Genomic DNA, 20,920 nt, shown 5'->3' on the forward strand with positions numbered 1-20,920 from the left:
TGGCACCCCTCCTAGAGCGGCGCCCAATATGGCCGCACGGTCCGCCACTGCATTGGTGGGGCATGCTCTTAACAATAGTCAAAGGAAGGAGTTTGTACTAGGAGCATGTGCTCATTTTACATAACTTCTGTGAGATACCTTTTTTATATTAATGTCCTACCTTTCCAAAACATGTTGGAGAGAATGAAACGTTTGCACTCCCTCTCGTGCATTGCTGGGATGGTACATTACTCCCTCTCGTATTGCTGGGATGTTGCTCAACATTATATCACCAACAGAACTATTAATTATGTGTTATGAATGGGTTGCACTACAATGCAAATAATTACGAGAAGTGAAATCAGTTCAGAGAATAGATAGATATTGGGCAGACATATTCAAACTTTATAACCTTGAAAGCAGCCCAAAGTTCAAAATTTTGCCAGTTTTGGTGAAGGCTTTTTTATCTTTAGCACATGGTAACGCAGACAGTGAAAGAGAGTTCATTGTTAACAAATAAATAAAAGTCTGTTCGAGCATTGAAAAATCTGTCCATCCAATGCTTTAATGGAATAAAACATATAAAATCTTATGTTCGAGGGCATCAAATATTTCAAAAAAATTGTCATCGAGATGTTGAACTTCTGAAAGCGACTCTGATTCATAATCTATTAACATGCTATTAGGTTGAGAAATTGTTTAAGTAAATAAGGTATTTATATTTTTCTCGTTTTTTGCATTTTGCTTTTAAATTTAATAATTCCTTTAAATTTTGTGAGAAGCTAATTTTTTTCACGGAAACCCTTATTATATTCTGCACGTACTTTTTTTGCTGTATCAGGATGAATAAGATTTTGGTGTTCAAGCAGCAGAAATTCTTGTTGCCTAGGTTTTCAGTATACATGCTGTTTAATTTGAAAAGAGTCTAATAATTTTTATTCGTCATTTCAGTAATGTAATGCATGTTTTAGTAGTGACAGAGATAAGATAATTAAGAAAAAATTTAAATGGATTTTAATTTGTGAAGGAAATTTATTTAGAATTATTTGTTTCAACCATTTTTGGCAAAACTTTTGGCATTTCACAGAAAAATTACTCCTTATATTGCAGATATAGTTCGTTTTTAGTTCTGCTCCATTTTCAAAATTTCTGCTCCAAAAATGAAATTTGCTGCTCCGAAATAGATGAGGGGCACTTGCACCCCTGGTATTAACATATATATGATGAAAATATGACATATATGAAATATATGACATCATAGATGAAATATATGACATCCATATTTTTATGGGCATCTTTTTATCAGCCACCTCGTTGGGCATTTTGCCTGTTGTGGCGTTGTATTTGTTCCTTTGATATATGATTCTTAAGAGAATGATTTGATCTTTGATGTTTGTGCTCTTACTGGTACAGAAATAATTTTCTGATATGGATCATTTCTAGTTATTGTCAAATATTTGTCTCAATAAAAATACTACTACTACTAAACCATACATGCACTTCGTTCATATTTTTCTACGGAACTTCTAATGAATTGGTGCATATTGGAATGTGTGTGTACAAGTTGGCAACCAAAAGTAAAGTTTGTTTCTGTTTAATGCTTTTTATAATGCTGCCATCAATTTTTTTGAATTGTTCAATAAAAGTACTACTCAACCATACATGCACCTCCTCCACATTTCTCTGCTGAACTTCTAACGAACTGGTGCATGTTGGAATGTGTGCGTATGTGTTATGAACCTGACATGAAATTTTGTTTCTGTGTAATGCTTTTTATGTGTAGTGCTGCTATCTGCCACCAACTTTTCTCACTATGACTGAAGTGTAATGACTGAATAGTTTTATCGTTGTAGGCCTGTTGCTCTCTGTGGTCAATAAAAGTACTGCACAAAGTTACTCCCACATAGTGATTGACTTATTGCACAAAAAGATAAATATGTATTTACAGAGTGAAAACTATTTTGGAGAATCACACCTAAAAATATCAAGTTCATCTGAGAGAAAATACAATTAACACATGTTGAATGTGCAACATTACCTAGCACAAATATTCGTATAATGCATGTATGCAGCAGTAACCACTCCAGCTCTTCCCCTATCATCCTGGAAAAAGTCACATAATAATGGTTACACATCAAGTTATGCACTGACATTGAGTTAATATTTAAATTGAAAGTGCCCATCTTCTTAATAGACAAGAAAATTGCTACAGATGCTTTACAGATTAACTTATGTATACTGCAGGACGTTGGGGGTGACATTAGATCAGCCAGAGAAATGTTCAAAGATATTTTGAAGATAAAACGGTTTTATATAGGCTTTATTGAAAAAATGTCAACTTAGAGAGCAATTTCCTAATTGTTATGTTGCAGAATATTTTGGCACAACTGAATGTCTCAGAGATTTGCATTTAAAATTTTAATGTCATTCCTAAGCATGCTTTGAACTTGAAAAGTTTGGAAATTCATGCTGTAGGTCAATAATATTTAAATTAAATTATTTAATCAAACTTTTCATGGTATTAAATGAGTGGGATGAGAAGCTTACTTTAGAATGGATTACTGCAATATTTTGCGAATTTTTGCTGAGCCATGAATCAATAGACTTGCAAATGCTGCACAATCTTTCCAAAGATGGAGCGAGGTACGGAGGCCATCCAAATTCCTGAACCTGTGAATAATAGCAATAAACGTATAACAGTAATCACAATAATCAAGTGAATTTTCTGAAAAGAAAAAAAAAACCCCGTATTTTATATATATAGGCGTAAAGTTGGCGTTAAAAATTGAAATGCGGAAACCTAGTATTTCAATAGGTATTATGGAGGGGGGGGGGGCGAATATTTGGAGCCTGGGAAGAGAAGTGACTAAAAACTATGAAGAGTTTTATTCATTCCCAAAATGCGGACTTGAAACTTTGGACTCCAGTGGTTCCAACTCGGAAAATGAAAATCTTCTTGATGATTACACTGACTCTTTCAAATACAAATACAAATACAACGCCACAACAGGCAAAATGCCCAACGACAACAGGCAAAATGCCCAACGAAATTAAATGACGAACTGTGGTACTTATTTAATTCTAATTCAGATGAGTCTGAATTTGAAGGTTTTTTGATTGAACTGTAAATTTTGTTTTGTGTGTAAATATAATGCTATTGTTTCATAAATAAATTTCATTAATTTTTGGTGTACCACAATGGATTGACTATTGAAACACACGCAAAGTAAGTTTTTATTCATTTTTTAAAATCCTGCGGATAAGGGGCCATTCAAGTATTACGTAAGCAGATTTTCAGCCATTTTTGACCCCCCCCCCACCTTGTCAGCAAAAGTCAGCAAAACGCTGACCCCCTCCCCCTTGTCAGCAAAATTTCGTCAGCAGCTTAGAATATTTCATATCTTCAAAAAGGGGTGGTTGATGACGTAAGCAACTTCAAACCCCCCTCCCGCCCTTGTCATCAAAAGTCAGCAAATCCGAAACCCCCCACCCCCCCCTCGTTGCTGACGTAATACTTGAATGACCCCTAATACGCGCCGCCGCTGATCTCATACGTTATTTTTTTTTCTCTTTCTTCAAATTCTGAGTGCGGATCATGCGCCACCGCGGATTATACGCAGGAAAATACGATATATGCATTATGTTCCAGTGCGAGGGAGGTCTCGCTCTAGAACAAAAGATTTGATTCCCCCCTTCCCCCCAATTAATACAAATTAACATCCTTATGCCTGCCATGGGCTTCGGGAATTCTCCCAGTTTAAATTATATAAGGTTCTCAGCAGCCTGTCTCAATTCCCCTCGATTTTTCATGAATTCAAAGTCGAAATATTGACGGCTGTAACTGCTTCATCGCCATGGAAGCTTGAATCACTGAGCTAGAAGAGGGTGCCCCTGGAAGGCCCTGAACTCAGTGGCTCTGAATAATCCAGGCAAGACTAAGCTGAAATTTCTCTCTAGAACTTGATGTATGGCTTGAATTTACATTTTTTCCTAATTTCGTCTCAACCCGAAAATTCTCAGCTTTAAACAAGATAGGAATGACGTGACCATACTCCCGTATTTCCAGGGAAATTAACGTATTTTCGCGTAGTTTTGTCCATCCCGACATTTTTTGTAAAACTGGCCCTTTTTTCGTTCAATGAAGCCTACTTGAATTTTGAATAACCCCAATTCAATGACACTTTTATCATAGTATTGTTACGACCTATAGATGATAGATGGCGCGATCCAACGGCAGTTGATACTGGTTTCTGTTTATCGTAAAGAAGTGCGATTGGCAGAGAACATTCCAGAAGATCCCTTCCCCTCCAGACAGTGGCACCATTTTCCAGGGACTACGAGAACTCCCGAGAAATTTATCTGAATTTATAAAAAGCGTTACTAGAGGACGAAAGGAGAATATATTAGAGATAAGAGGCAGACTCAATGGGAAAAGTCAGTTGTGATTGAACTTTGCGAGAAAGTTGTTCGCTCTCTGATTAGCTTGTAAATACGTGTATAAATTGATGCTCTGCGAATAAATCTGTATTTGTCCGTCGAACCGCTTCTTGTTTTGCAATCTCCAAGTCTTGTGAAAAATTATCCGGAACAGTATCAATACATTCCAGTGTCGTAATTTATGTAATATTACAGACATGAATGCGAGCTGATTTCCCCATTGAAAAGTCTGAGAGATCAACAGACCTACAACTGTACAAATTTTCGATCATTACACTTCACTCACAATTGAAAACATAGATGGCAGCATTTGAAAATCAGATACAACACTAGATACACACTCAGACTAATGTTAGGTACACAATCACGCTTCCGGCACAACTCACTCGGCACAATGTGCTCGGCTTGAATGAAAAAAAAAGGTGCTCGTGCATTCTCAGATCTCTTGAGTGACCCGCGGCACATCTACAGATCACTTTCAAGTGACCCACAGCATATTTACAGATAACCGTGGTACAGTTCTAGAGCAGTTTAGGTACCCACAGCGCATTTATGTATCACATGTATGTGACCCGTAACATATTTAAAGATAGCCTCAACACAGTTCCAGAGCACTTAATCTACGCGCAGATCATTTTTACAGATCACCCAAGTAACCTGCAGTACTGTCGCAGATCAATTAAGTGAAACGCACTCTCTTAAAGGTCGAACAATATTGCTCTAAAACTTCTCCAGGGGGTTCCCCATGGATCCCTGATCAGGAACACTTCTGTTAGCATATAATTGTGTGTGACCAGAGGCGTATTCACAGGGGAAGGGATTTAATGGGCTATTGCCCAGGAGGCAAATTTGAGTGGTCAAGGGAAATTAATGGGATGGGAGAAGGGCGTCAAAATTTGTATATCCTGCAAGCGATAGAACCATAAATCTGCTTCTGGCTTATGAGCCTATTTCTAGCTTGTTTTCAACTGTATAATTTGGAATAGGCCTCTACTGATTTCGTTTCATCCTCTTACTGGTGTTGAAAACTTACCTGAGGATTAAGCTTGGCAAGGTCTTGACGTTTCTCCGAGAGATTAAAAATCTAAATGTAAAAGAGAGAAAATAATTATTAAAAGCAGGGAAGCATGTAACACAAAGTTGTGTGTGACCAGATATGTAAAGCATGTAACACAAACAAAAGCATGTAACAGAACATGTGAAACAAAGATCACACATTAAATTTCTCTTTAAAAACAGAACAACTATAATCTTCATAAATCCAAGTATCAATAAGACTTACGGTGTACTTCGTTCCATGTTTGGTTCTTAACATGCGAGTCATATCCTTTACGTTGGAACGATACGTCGGTTCTGGTTCCGAGTTCGGGAAGAGGACGACTGCAAGAGGAAACGAATATAATAGCCCGATTAATTTAAAATTTTGTTAGTTTTATGTATTAAAATTGCCAAACATGTTATACGAGAAAAGTTATTTCACAAAAGGACAGTTGTTCCTAACCAGAGATGTTGGGAGATATTTTGGGAACAACATTACCTAGTGATATATTATCACTGTCGTATGTATACTAGCGACAGTGATTCCCAACCAGTGTACAAATACAAATAGAGGGCCACAACAGGCAAAATGCCCAACGAGGTGGCGGAGAAAAAGATGCCCATAACAATTATGGATGTCATATAGGCCTATCTCTAAAATACAGCAACCCAATTAAACACGCAGTTATAAAAACTAAAGATTGTATATACATGATAAAATATTATGCAATGCCCTACTATGGCAATTTAGCACAAGATGTTTAATATTCCAAAAGGAGCTGTCTATATCATCGTTTCTCAATCGCCGGGCCACGGCCAGGGCTATATAGTAAGGGCTGTTTCATTCCTTTGAAGTCGCGTGCTGCCACCTTGGGTCAGTGGACGTGGTCTCGGAGCTATTGCGCAACGGTCACTGCTCAAATACGTTATAACATCAGCACATGAGAAACGTGCTCTTTTTTAAACATTTTAGTTGCTCTCTTTACTGTCTTAAGTGAGTGATCTCTCGTTCATGATGCGGTTGTAGTGTCACAAATATGCGCGTGTGGTATATTTATACATATATATTTTTTTACAATCTTTAAGCTAAAAAAGAAATGGATTAAATCCAAGAAATAGTTGGTAAGTAATAATGTATTTTGATATTAGCATTCGAAATGATAATAATAACAAACATTTTATGAATTTATTGTTATATTTGCTTCCCATGTTTTTATGTTGCAGTTGTATTGACAATAACGAAGTCCAGGGCTTCTAAAAGCTGCACCTAATTTAAATGAAGACTAAACAGTAATAAAAAATTATTAGAAGGTTCAAAAGATGATTGAAATTATCTGTCTCGAGTTGGCTTTCAATCAACTCAATTTAAATTAAATAACGTACGTGATTCAACTGAAAAATGGATCCGAGAAAAATATTCTCAGTGGAAGTTAAAAGTTACTTCTCACACCAAATGCAAAATTTCTTAATTTAAATTTTGAAACAGTTGCAAAAGCAGTACAGCTATTGCAAACTATTTTAAGTGACAGGGTAGCAAAGCAGGTGCACTCGGTTCTGTTTGAGCAATGATGTTACGCATGACGTCAGATGGTACCGACACCTGCGCGTCACGAAACAGTCCTTATTATATAGCCCTGGGCCGCGGCCCGGTACCAGGCTTTGTCATCAGTCAAACCAGGCCGTGAGTGGTTCACCGTTTCATTTTTACCCATTTATTTCCGATCAGTCGTATGTATGACGTCGCCTTCCACTCACGAAAAATAAATCGACTAGGGCGCGGGCTTTCAAAAGTTGGGAACCACTGCTTTATAGCATCATGGGTCACCGAACAAGTGGTATTCTGAGTCACTACTTATTGGAAGTACCCCCCCCCCCCCCCGCCCCCAATAAATCACATGCATGTACTTATTAAAAATCGTAACCATAGTTCCACACACACACACACACACATCGGTTTAAGGTGTGGACGTTGTTAATGCCGTTATAATTATTTAACCCCTTCGCGTTCAATCTTTTAATAAATTTGGATGATTTCTATTTGACGAATCGGCGATAAATCTGGTAAACTTGTCATTGAGCTAACCACACGTTAAAAAAAGGAAGAGGAAAGGATACTTGAAGAAAAGGAAGAAAAAATAAATAAATAGAAAAGGAGAAACAGTATAAGTAATATAAGAGAGTATACAGTATATTTCTCTTTCAACTCAAACTACGTGTTTTCTTTCTTTCTGGCATGTAGAAAGATACATTATATGTTGGAGGGAACCACAATAAGAGGAGTATAGAAAAAACGAGGTGGGAGGGAAATGACTTCAGTTCATAGGGTTACGATAAAGCTCCGCGATGGTGAGAAGAGCGGAAAGAACACAAATAACTGGATCGAATTTATTCCATTGGCATTTGGACAAAATATCTCGTCCGTGATCGTAAAAGGTTTAAGCTTCTTGAAGCTCCAGATTTCTTTGTGCAAATTAAAAATGTAACGATATCATTCAGAATATGCATGGCATTAAAAAGTTGATGCTATACACGGACGGAGATACGGGGGGCGCGTGGTGGGGTATTGCCCTCCAGTGTCAACGGTGGAGTCGACTGATCTAATGTGTATATGTATATATATGAATTGACATCATCATCATCGTCCCCCACCCCCAGCAATAATGGCCGTGCCCCTCTCCCCAGACTTCCATCTATCTCCGCCTATGATGCTGTAATGAGCTATTCAGCTATAATTTCAATGCAAAAGATGGCTGATATCAACGGAATATGTACGTACTAAAAGTGAAAAAAAAAACCTTGAAAAAGTTATATATTCATTCACGTACCAATAATTCTCTCGGTAACGTACGTAACGTCCATCGCGAAGCTTGGATACCGATCGAGGCTTCTGCAATGAAAAAAAAAAGTTAACATTTTCAAATTCCAAAATGTTTCAACATTTTTACAAAAACATATATTACATTTTCATCCATAAAGGCAGGGGTTCTTAGCGTATGGGTCGCAAGGGCTTTCGAGATGGGCGGTACAAATCCACTCACGACCCTGCTCAGGGCCGCAACCAGGGGAGACGAGGGAGCATGCGGTTGGAACGGAGTGGGGGAAGGATTTCACCGAGGGTATGCATGGTAATCGGGGGGTATTGTCACTTTCTCCCTGCTATGCGACTATGTTTATGATGCAATTTTTCGTGAATGGCGGATCGTCATCCCCTCCCTCCATCTTCGTACCGTCTATGCTCCTGTTTGATATGGACGAGAAAACAATCTGCAATGATTCGCGGAACAAGCAAAGAGAAACTACTACTCGTGAAAACAATTTTCTTGTGTAATAGAACGCTGTGACCGCAACTGGTTTGCACGTAGGTGGGATATATTAAAAAAAAGCAAACGTTTGGCGTATTTTTTATGGGCATAATTTTTTTCAGCCACCTTGCAATTTGCCAGTTGTGGCCTTTGTATTTGCATTTACTATTCCCTTTAAATACTTGATCACACGTGATGCGGGCCCACCTTGCACTCGGAAAAAATTGGTAGTCATCGAAATAGAAAAGAATTACTTAAGGGGAGATTATATACTCTAATGGTTGTTTGCCACTGATATGATTTGATTTTATTGGCACAAGGACCAATTACGTCAAGCTGCGCCAAAACAAATGATCCTATAAAAATAATATAGTGTGTGTGTGTATGTGTTTTAGTTTTCTTTTTTTAGGGTCATTTGTTTGGCACTGACTGATCAACATCTCTGGAATTTAGCGAAACCATAATGAAGACGCGAGCTCAAAATGCTGGGCATTTCGAACCAACTAGCAACGGCAATCTATACCACTACTTTAATTAATGCTTAACTAAAACCCAGTATTTAATAAACCTAAAACACAAGCTAAAAATATATAGTGTAAATATGTAGTGTAGACTGAATAGTAGAATAAAAATATATAGTGGACTGAACACGCTATAAAAATATATAGTGTGTTCAGTCTATATAATCCCGTGAAAAATAATCCTCGCGCATCCCAATGTTCACTACAGCGGTGCCAGAAGGTGGTGGTCAGACCGTCAGTGTATATTCTTGAAGACCAGCCCAATCAGAAGCGTATGCAGGACGTTTGAAGGGGGCACGAAAGGCTTACGGGGTGGGTCACAATAAATTGCTTGAGGAGAAATTTTGAGTTCTTCGCCTACAAACAGCATTGAAATTAACAGAAATTGATTATAACAACATAATATTTTAATTTTTTTTGCATCAAAAATTATTTTTGATCATCTATGGGGGGGGGGGCATAGGGGTTCGTGCCCCCCCCCCCCCCGCTTATGTCTCTGACCGCAATATGCCTTAGGAGGTAGGGGCAGAGCTGACGAAATTTTACTGAGGAAGGTCAGAGCTTTACTGACTTTTACTGGCAAGGGAAGGGGGTCAAAAATGTCTGAAAATCTGCTGACGTAATACTTGAATTGCCCCATAATGGATACTTGTCCCGGGCCACCGAGTCAGCCTTGGTCCTGCTAAAAATTAAATTATTGCGCCACTGGTTTCACTAATTTCTAAAATCAAACTGATTGATGTGTCACGAAGTTCATCATATTGTTATTTTGGGTCGGTCGCTGCTAAAAAAAAAAGGTTAAGAACCCCTGCATTAAAAAGAACGAAAAAGAAAAAATGGTAAGCAATGATGCCTAAACCCACAACAGCTATTAGTGGGAAAGTTACGGGCTCAGATACCCATTACGGCACCCACGAAACTTTAATCATGGACTCGAGAGGTTTTAGGGAGTTGTATGAATCGCTCTGGACTTGTAATTGAAATCCCACTAAATTTCCTCCCATGAAAGGAAATGCGTACATCGGTATTAGCTGTTTTGTTTGACAAAACTAACAATTTCAATTTCACCACGGGCGTCCATTTTTATTCGTCCCATTTGTTTGAAAGACCATCTTTTCCCCCTTCATGGTTCATAGGTCAGAATATAGACTCAAGAGATTTGTTCGTAGTTTTTATTGTATAAGGTCCCTTCAGAGGGCCTCCATTCGAGCATACGCCCAAGAAGTCGACTTTTAAGGTTGATCAAAGATATATATATACGCACTAAAGGTCTCTCACAAGAAAGTCGGGAGTGTTAACAGATACCGTTTTGGTCACGAATATAATACGAATAATACGACAAATACAGTCGGCCCCGTTTAATCGCTATCAACAATTCCAGCTCACAATATCCGATTATGCGGGAAACAATTGAAATGCCACTTTACAGCGTTAGTATGGATTGTATACTGGAAACGATGTATTGAAATAGATGTATATTGATGAAGGATCAGTATTAATAAAGCTTCTCGAATAAATCAGACAGCAAAAATGTGTAAAATGAAAATTATATTTAATTACAATTATTTTTATTTTTCAATTAGGAAAGTTAGCACCCGTATGTACGTATTTAAGACCGCTTGAATACTTGGAGGCCAGTGTCTACTCTCAAATGTTTTTTTCTTACTTGGTAACATATTTTTCATTAATTCCAAATGTTTTATTCTATAAAAACATTATGCGTATAGCGGTTGATGTGTATTAACAGTTGAGCGTGAAGCGTTATATTTGATGAAAAGGGGAAAAGTCATTGAAATTATCATATTGAGCGGGGAACTTGTCTCCATGGGGAAAAATTTTGGTGCCGGAGGATTTTATACATTTTAAGCAGGGTATCCGGTTATCAGATTAAGCGGCGACGATTGAAACAACTCACAATAAAAAATTGAGGAACAATTCACAATGCGTACTGGCGTAAAGGACCGGTACTGGAAAAGAATCAATACCAGCATTCCACATGGCTAACAAGATACTAACTACTTCACTAACTCCGGCAATATCGCTATAGAACAATTTACTGCCATTAATGAGTTGAGTTAGAAATGAAGGCACCATCTATCGGTGGTTGCCTCAAGCTCGCTAGGGAAAGTATCATATCTATATTCTTCCGAGGGTTTTAAAGTGAGACCGCGACGACAACTTTCACGGTGGTAGACGAGCATCTTCCACCACGCCACTCGGCTGCTACAGGATACTAACAAGCACTGTTAACAGTCTTATTTTGTAGAACTGTCGAACAGACTGTTGCAGTGAACACACGCAGGGACTCATGTTGCTTCCCGTGACCGTCAAATTAAGGTCACCTTTCACTGTTATGGCTTACAGAACCAGGGTCTAGAAATTAGATCCTATTCTGAAACGTAAGATATGCATGCTTCATCCTGAAATTCAAACCAGGCTAATCATAATTTTTTACTCGAACATTAAAAAAAATGCTTCAATTAATGCCTAATTCTATCATCCTGAAATTTGGAAATGGCTCTTTGGGAAAGTTTCCTGTCCCTCAATTATGCTTTTCTTTACGCAACACACGCTTCGTTTTTTTTTTGGAAAATATCCCCTTTGAACCAAAGGCACCTTTTTGAACCTGGGGCTGAGGCTATTTCAGCCCTTCCAACAATTAATGAATATATAATGCAACGCCCCCCCCCCATATTTAGACAATGACAACCCTCTTTGGTGACAGAAGTCGGAAATGTTTTATTGTTCTTGCTGTCAATTATTACTTTCCCCTATACGATCACTAAGACATTCCAAAAGTTTCATTGGATCCTGATAGTATTTAGCTGTGAATACGCCAAATTCGATTTTAGACACCATGTATTAATGAAGTTCGCGTAACAATGTCAACTTATGTTTTTTCCGAAAATAACAATTGGAGAATAAACATTTTTAATTGTTCTGGAATCCAATATGGGGATTATCCGCGGCCCTTGAGGAATTCAACTTCGTGAGTAATCCGTACTATAGTATGTATATCCACAGAGGCGTACGCAGGGAAGGGTACGGGGATCCCCGTACCCCCATCCCCCAAGACAATCAAAATTTGAAATATTTTCAACAACCTTTGTAAAATGAGTAAAATTTTGAAAGAAAATACCTTATACTTAAATATGCTATCTCAATCAATTTATATTAACTTAAGATGGTTTTTGAAGGTTTGTAACTGTGTGTGTGAAACTTCTCAGTTAGAAATTCCTTGTATCCCCCTGCAACCCCTGTATATCCCTAAAGTAAGTAAGTGTTCCCCAGCATCTCTAGTAGTAAGTTGTTTCTTAAGATGTCACGACTTCTCTTTGAAAAGAGAATCATCCTTTAATGAGACAACAAAGAAACGTTTCAACAATTTAGCAAAAAATGACATTCGTGTAAATGAGAGGCTTTTGAAACATGTGTTAATATAGAAAAAACAAAACAAATAAAACTTACTTTGCTCGACGCAAGAGGTCAGCACTCTTTTTCGTTTTCAAAGACGAACCCTGAAAAATAAATGAATAAAAGTATTGCGTAAGAGAGTGTGTACAGAATGAAATCACTCATGTTTTCCCCATAAGAAAATGCAAATAATAGCCTTAATTCAACGTGTCAAAATAACGAGGGAGTTCCGATTTTAACGTGACAAAATGCTACAAAGCAAATGCCAATCACGATTCACCCTATGATGCTGTACAATAATTACAATGTAGCATAATTTCTATAAGACATGTCAGGAGAAAAAAATTGAGATACAAACACAATAAACGCAATGGGATAATAACAATAATAACAGAATATATTCGTTTATGTTTCGTATGGATAAGCTAGTATTATCTTCAACGAGGGAAAACAAATCAATATAAGTAGCTTCAATTTAAGAAATTATTTCCGAAGCGCAAGGGGGCGTGCATAATATATGGTTTGTGACCATCACCGCTCTTTCATATATAACGTAATATTAACTTTACATAATACACAATGTAGATACTGATCGGTTTTTTGGACACGACACACAAAAAAGAGCCGATCCTTTTTGTATCAAGATCATTTAAATTGAAAATGAATTCCGCGTTTTTTTTTTAAAGACGGCATGTGTTATCATGATTACATTAAACAACAATTTATGGGTACAGAAACATTTTCTTGTAACTAGGCCCATTTTTTTTTAAAAAGATAATATTTTTCTTTATTACAAGGCCGAAGCCGGTTCCACGGCGATAATCACCCTCTAAAACACATATCTATTCACAACACGCCTATTCTTACGGATTTCTAAATAGCTCGCGATTATCGGCCGAGCTCCCGTAAAAGACATGAGCAAATATCATTACAACCTGTTTTATTTTATCTAGGCTCTGTATTTATAACTACTACAGGTAATTTAGCCCCGTAACTCCCCCCCCCCCCCAGCTTTTGCTAAATACCTTCACGGTTTCTTCGGTCGTGGAAACTTTCCACTTCAGTTTTCCGAGTTTACTTAAAAATCACCAGTTCATGTATGTGTGTTGGTGTGTGTATACGGATATGTGTATGTAAGTTAACAAAAGGCTCGGGCCATAATTACAATAAATTGACTGCCTTTTTTCTTGTTGTTTTGTTTTTTTTCACTTATGATGGTGGTCGTGAGCTGCGTGCGAGTGCTTTCGTAAGGCCGGAATAGCTCGTGATCCATTGAGATGCCGACCTTCTTTTTATTTTCATTTTTTTCCCCCATTTAATAAATATATTTCTACCTCAACACCGTATTTTTCTTATATTCCTGTAGTGCAGTATATAGATGTCTAATGGCATGCGTGTGTGTGTTGTGTTCGTAACTAGTTCCTAGGACAAGGCGAATCGTGAACGTGGAAATGCGTGAGTTTTAAGATGAAAAATATTTGAAAATATGGCTGACAAGCAATTATCTGTATTCGTCTTTATTTTTTGGCGGAAAAGTTCCGTTTTCCATATATTTAGGAAAGAAGTAATAGACTTTGAAGAGTAAAAAAGACTGAAGTTTCTGAATATGCTGCATATTTCATTATCAGAAGGAGGTATAAATACCGATGGGGAGAACAAAATTCGTAAAAATCAGGTTTTTAAGCTGCACTTAATGATGTATTTCGTCATTTCCTTGACCAAAACTCAAAAAAAATCCTGATCGAAACTACTGAAGTAAGAAATACTGTATAATTCCAAAATCTTAATCTTCAAAATGTTTTCCAAGCATTTGTTTTCCCCCTTCATTAAATTTTTTCCTGACTTTCGGCAAATATTTTACATTTTTCTTGACATTTGCCAAATATTTTAAAAATTCCCAGACTTTTGCCAAATAGTATTAATTTCTCCAACTTTCGTCAGATATTTTTTTCATTTTCATCATTGTCATATGCTTTTCGTTTCCCTGACTTTTGCCAAATTGTGTTGTTTTTCCTTTATACTTCCATCAAATACTTTTTGTTTTTATGATTTTGCCACATATTTTTCTATTCCCTGACTTTTATATATATATATATATATATATATATATACATATATATCAATTTTTTTTTCTCTCTCTCTCTATTCACTGTCAAATAATCAAATAATTTTTCCATTCCCTGTGATTTTTGCCAAATATTTTACATTTTCCCCTCATTTCCAAGGTGCATGGGAAACCCATAAAAATGTTGAATAAGAAATGTTTAACTTATTCGTTTTCTGGCCACATTGGAAGAAGATTAATGGTTTAGGGCCACATTGGAACACAAAGAACAGTTTGTGGCTACATAGCAAACATGAATGTAGCCGATGAATGAGGATGTCTAACCTTCTCGGTTTCTACTGGGCCACAATGGACGGAAAAACAAACCTTTTTCGGCACCATTGGGAGAAAAAATAAGTGTATTGAGCCGAATCGACGTGCAAATAATAGCTGATAAAGTCACTTTGGAGTCGAAATACCATTTTAAGTTCGGAAAAATGAGCAGAACATTCTCCATTTGGTAGCAAAATATAAATAAAAACTGCCCAGAAAAGAGAGAGTATATATATACATATATTTTTTCAGTTATATGTTAGTTTAATGTTGCTTTTTGGGCACATTAATATCTGCTCCGGAACGCGAGTTGGACACCGCTAAAAGCTCTAATTTTTATTGCATGGGAAATAAAACGAACTGAGTTCTTTCTATTTTTCCGGTGGAAAAATCAAAACCATAACCCACCAAAACCATAGTAAGATGCTATTGATTTATGCCGATTTTGGAGTCTTTATTGGACCACATTCAATTTTTTAAAGTGTTGTATGCGACTTTTTTATGGTCGGAGGTTTTGGGATGATTTCTGTGGACTTGTGGGGATTTAATACAATCATGTTTGTTTTCTTCACTGCGGCCCACATCCTCTAGATAACTAGTTTGTCTCCTTTGAAATCAGAGCAGGGGTCACAGTGGATTTGGCGGTGGTAGTGTTGAATGAGGCTCGTAGGACTTAAGAAATACACCCAAAAAATGAGAAATATTTTTCAAAGACAAAAAAACAGTTTTTAAAATTAGAAAAGCATGCCAAAAAATTCTGCTGATGAATCCCTTGTTCTTGAAATTCGGGGCAATTATTTAAATTCCACAAATTCAAATAAATTTGTATCAGCTGATAATCATACGGAGGTATATTCTTCGGATGGAGTGAGATTCGACTTATAATTTCTTGGTTGAAATAAAAGAAAAAATTTTCATAACTGGAAAATTGCTGGTTATAATTTACAGCGGTGAATGCCCAAAAAGAGAGTCACGATCACGTCCTAAGAGCTATTCATTTTCTCAAGTAGCGTTGTTAAAGAAAGATGATGGAGCACATAACAAACACCTACTCGGTTAGATGGCCGTTGTTTATTGTTTTGCCACGGTTTTCCATGAAAATAAATAACAGCAAAGAAGGTTAATTTCCTCCTCCTTGAGAGAGTACCTATGTAATAGATGACACACAAGACACGAGAGAGTTTTTCCAAGAAAATTGCGGTTAGAGCTAAAAGAAAAAAAAAAAAAAAAATACGTGCTTTATAAATGGTCAGGGAAGCCGGAATCTATGTGTTGATGTTACTTATGCAACAGCAGTCATTTTAATGGTATTGATCAGCAACACCATTTGAACACGACCGAAACTATACTGAAAGAACTCTTTGGAATATGCTTTAAAAAAGTTCAAAGCTTTCTTAGGTAACTTATTTGCATATTTGATTTGCTCCGGGAATCCCCACCAAGCCTTCAACTTGCCTAAATTCTAAGTTGGGCCCCACATTATTCGCGTTCGTGAACTCTTGTTTTCTAAGTTTATGTTCGTCAGGGTAAAAGCGTGGTTTTTGCATCAGTCGGCTCATTTCTTATGGATCCAATTTCCATCGTTTCCCAAGACACATTTGATGATGTAACTGGTTCGTTCGGCTCCTGATGCTGAGGCAGCTCCTAATGATCTGAAGACAATGGTAACACTGAATGATTTTGACGCAGCTAGTCTCTGTGGCCAACCATTCAACTGCTTACGTATGAACTTACTCCGTGGAGAGGAATCCATTTCGGGAAAATGGCGTAATTCTTGCATCAGACCTTATTTCTAACCCGGGAAGTATGTAATCTGTCGTTCAGGGGGTTCGCGAAAAAAAGTAAAAGCCCATCAAGCTAAATACCTGTATCCTTGAAAAAAGCTGTGCCTAACCAATCCTTACTTTGAGAACAAAATTTCCCTAAGTGCTGAATTGTGTGTAAAGTTTTCTAGTGTAACAAGAAAAACAAATTGCGCAGAGGGGCCGAAAATAAATTTCCTTGAAGCCCGACGGCCAACGAGTCATACAGCAGTATCTAGATTCACACAGTGGTTGGTGAGTGGAATCCAACGGAGCACAAAGGTTCCAAGTCAAACATGGGACCCTATACTATAGGAGAATTTTTAATTTATTTAAAGATTATTTTTTCATTTGAATTTCCATCAATCCTGAAACTATTTTTGCAATAAATATGAATTTTTATTAAAATTCTGAAATTATTTTTTCATTAAATATGAACCTACGTTTATTCTGAAAAAAAATATTTCAATAATTCTAAAATAATTTCTTTCAATAATTCTAAAATAATTTCTTTCAATAATTCTAAAATAATTTCTTTCAATAATTCTAAAATAATTTCTTTCAATAATTCTAAAATAATTTCTTTCAATAATTCTAAAATAATTTCTTTCAATAATTCTAAAATAATTTCTTTCAATAATTCTAAAATAATTTCTTTCAATAATTCTAAAATAATTTCTTTCAATAGCTCTGAAAATATTTCTTTCAATAATTCTGTAAGTATTTCTTGTTAATTATGAGTTTTCATGAACCATGGAATAAATTTTTCCACAAATTCTGAAATTTTTCAATAATTATGAAATTTTTTTCTTTCAGTAATTATGAAAACATTTCTCTCATTACTTCCGAAATGTTTTTGAAAAGTAGTTTTGAAGTTACTTCTCTCTTTCATCAATTTTGGAATACATTTTCTCAGTGAGAGTTTTTTCCCGGAATTTCTATACAATCGGTAACTATGTAAGCCTTTCCGTCAACGGGCCACAACCAAAAGCTTCGCGGGCTATGCGTTGAAGACCCCCAGCTTTTAGAGACAAATATTTGATTTTTCGATCTTAGCAGCTGGTTTCATATACATTAATTATGTATAAAACTTATAATCGGATCTTTAAATGCATAAAGTTTTACAGAAATGGCTGAAGACAATCTATGATAAATGATGAAAAAATGACTTCATTAATTTTGAATAGAAGGTTATTTGACACGAGTTTTAATGATGTTTCGTGACTAATCCGTGTTAAAAAAAGAAAAAAAGAGAGAAGTCGATTCTCTAGAAACACGCGATAAGATCGTAAAGGTGGAACGTAAAAATGAAATTAAAGTACTATAATGTAATTGTTTCTTGCCAAGAGAAACACTCCTTTCAAAAAATTTCATTTATTATCTTTAGCCATCTTCTGCAATTTTCATTGCACGCGAATTTCTAGCGAAGCCGGAAAAGGAATCGCCCTACGCGCAAATAACACTTCAATATAGTATTTTTTCTCATCAACTCCCATAAAGAAAAACAAGCGTATCTGTCCATATAAGGCTGACAATCATCCATAAGCGAAAATTACAAATTAGTCGGATAAATCTGCCTCATATAGGCCTACTGTTTATAAGCCAATCCAAGATTTTTGAACCCGTTCAGTTTTCCAAGTAGCATTGGAAATACTCTGAAGACCTACCATATTTTATTCAAATGAAAGCGAGCTATTCAACCAATTATCACACGAAGAGTCAAACACAGCAATTCTCTATGTGTCACGTCACTTTAGAATAAATTAAAAATTATAGATGTAAACTGGTAATTATTACAGTCGACGCCGTTTATTAGAATCACGAGAAATGTTATCATTTAGCATTGCATCACTTTTGCAAACAACGGGCCGGTCAATACCATAACATGACAAAAAATTGTTTTATCGTTATAGCGAAATGGCCAGGTTAGTATTTAAGGAAATTGGCCAATTTCAGATTGGGGCAGTAACATACTGTATAAGCCTACATCAAAGAGGTCACGATATTTTTGTTCTCAAATCACTTATTTTACAACAAATATAAAAATTCTCTTCTAAAACGGAAAAAATCAGTAAAGATGAAGGAAAAAGAAGTTATATCCCTAAAGAAATATTCATTTTTCGAATTTAAAGAAATTTCAAACACTTTCCAGACTTAAGATTCAGAATTTTTCTAATTCTTTTTTTTAAGAACTTATTAATTTTTAAATTTAAAGGGATCAGAACTCTTTTCAGTATAGAGAAATTTAAGATGTGAAATTAGAAATTTGCGAAATTTTCCATTCTAAAGCAGTTTTTTCTTTCTGGAAATAAACTGTATTAGGTTGTTTATAAAAAAAGAAGCTAACCGAATAATTATGAGAATAAGTTGATTTTTATTTTAAGAAAGAAATTTCGAGCATTTGATATTGATTTCGAGCCAAATTGATTTCGAGCATTTGATATTGACTTCGAGCATTTGATATTGATTTCGAGCATTTGATATTGACTTCGAGCATTTGATATTGACTTCGAGCATTTGATATTGATTTCGAGCATTTGATATTGACTTCGAGCATTTGATATTGACTTCGAGCATTTGATATTGATTTCGAGCATTTGATATTGACTTCGAGCTGGAAATAATGAATACTTCGGGAATCATTTCAAAGGGCATAACCAGGAAACTAGTATTCGTTTGCAAAATTTTCAGGAAAACGTGTATAATATTTTGGAGAAAATAAATGTGATAACCTTAAAATCTTTTAAATGTAAAAAAAAAATATGTTGGAACGAGAAGTATTCGACAAAATTCTCAAACAAGAAGCTCCTGTCCATTCTTTATTGCCGAGATGTTATCTGATCCTCTTGAAGAAAACTATTTCTTATTATGTTATCAGTAGCTGCTTTGATATACAAGTATGAGCTTAACCACTATCTGCAGTATTTCCTCATAGAAATCGAAAAAAAAAACAAATTCTGTGTATTTTTTTTTTCTTGAAAAGCCGGCAAGCTTTGAGGACAGAAAAATAGATTACGAGAAGATCCTTAAAGAAGAACCCGAGACAAAAGAAAGCATTGACTAAATAAGGTTGGGAATTCCACCGATATAATATGGCAGAAGCCCCCCTTCTCTTTCAGAAACAGAAAAACGAGAAGTAATAACACCAGAAGGAAGGTTCGAATTTCATAATAGCCATTTGGGCCATCATTATCTACTGTTTAGTATGCATTGTGCGTTTCGGAACCATCTTGAAATCTTAAAAGAGAAGAAGCCGTAATTCGATTACTCAAAGGATTTGAATAATACGCCTTTTCTTCCCATTTTCTTTTTGCTATTCCGATTCCTAAACCATTATTATTATTGTAAGAGATAAGCTATTTATAAATAAATCTTTTGTCAGTAGTTATACAGAAGTAGTAGCAGGCTGGCAGACATCTTGCTCGTCACTGTCAGTTATTTACTTATGCATTCCTGGGAAGAAAAATAAATGTTATATTGAAAATAATTGCTCTTCTGGCTGCTTCAAGTCAATTAATTCATGCATCGGAACTCCTATGTCATTTTATGGTTTTTCTGGATCAAATCGGACTTTTGTCTGCTATTTTGGAATGTTTAAATATCAATGACATATTTTTAATTCGCGGATTCGTGAAGAATGTAATGCATACTGCAATTATATATGAATACTAGCTACACCGGCGCTGCCCGGGTTTACTTCAATTACTGGAAGGATTGAACAAGTGAGACAAACCATTATGAAGGAATAAACTGTTATGCATATAACTGGAAGCATTAAAGAAATAATAAACCATTGTAAAGGAATGTGTATGTCTGAAATGCATTTCTAGGGAATCACGGTAACCAAAGAAACACTTCAAAAGTCATTGTGCAGGCCCATTAACTATTGTTGCCCGACAATTTTTCACCCATTCCGGGCATTTGCCCAGCTCTGACGAACTTTTAAACTAGCCTATCGTTCAATCCGAGTTCTGTTTGGTATAATACATTTGTAAAATTTTGCGACGATCGGTCTAAAACTGTAGATTTGTATAGAGAACATACACTCAG

The 20,920-nt window shown here is 36.1% G+C and overlaps 1 protein-coding gene across 9 annotated transcripts in view; it reads right to left on the reverse strand.

Annotated features, from left to right (window-relative positions):
- The window catches only part of by (focal adhesion protein tensin), a 174,170-nt gene that overhangs the window by 28,070 nt on the left and 125,180 nt on the right, over positions 1-20,920 (reverse strand). For all 9 annotated transcript variants that reach the window (XM_089244990.1, XM_089244985.1, XM_089244986.1 and 6 more), the window contains 6 exons: positions 12,746-12,795; positions 8,280-8,341; positions 5,699-5,796; positions 5,450-5,500; positions 2,527-2,649; positions 2,018-2,082 (listed from right to left, as the gene is read on the reverse strand). In XM_089244990.1, the coding sequence (XP_089101116.1) occupies positions 2,018-2,082; positions 2,527-2,649; positions 5,450-5,500; positions 5,699-5,796; positions 8,280-8,341; positions 12,746-12,795 (449 nt within the window). The remainder of the gene's footprint in view (positions 1-2,017; positions 2,083-2,526; positions 2,650-5,449; positions 5,501-5,698; positions 5,797-8,279; positions 8,342-12,745; positions 12,796-20,920) is intronic.

Source organism: Pholcus phalangioides, unplaced genomic scaffold (genome assembly GCF_987345545.1).
Source record: "Pholcus phalangioides strain wild (caught in Gottingen) unplaced genomic scaffold, Ppha-v1.0 ptg000015l_1, whole genome shotgun sequence".
NCBI lineage: Eukaryota > Metazoa > Arthropoda > Arachnida > Araneae > Pholcidae > Pholcus > Pholcus phalangioides.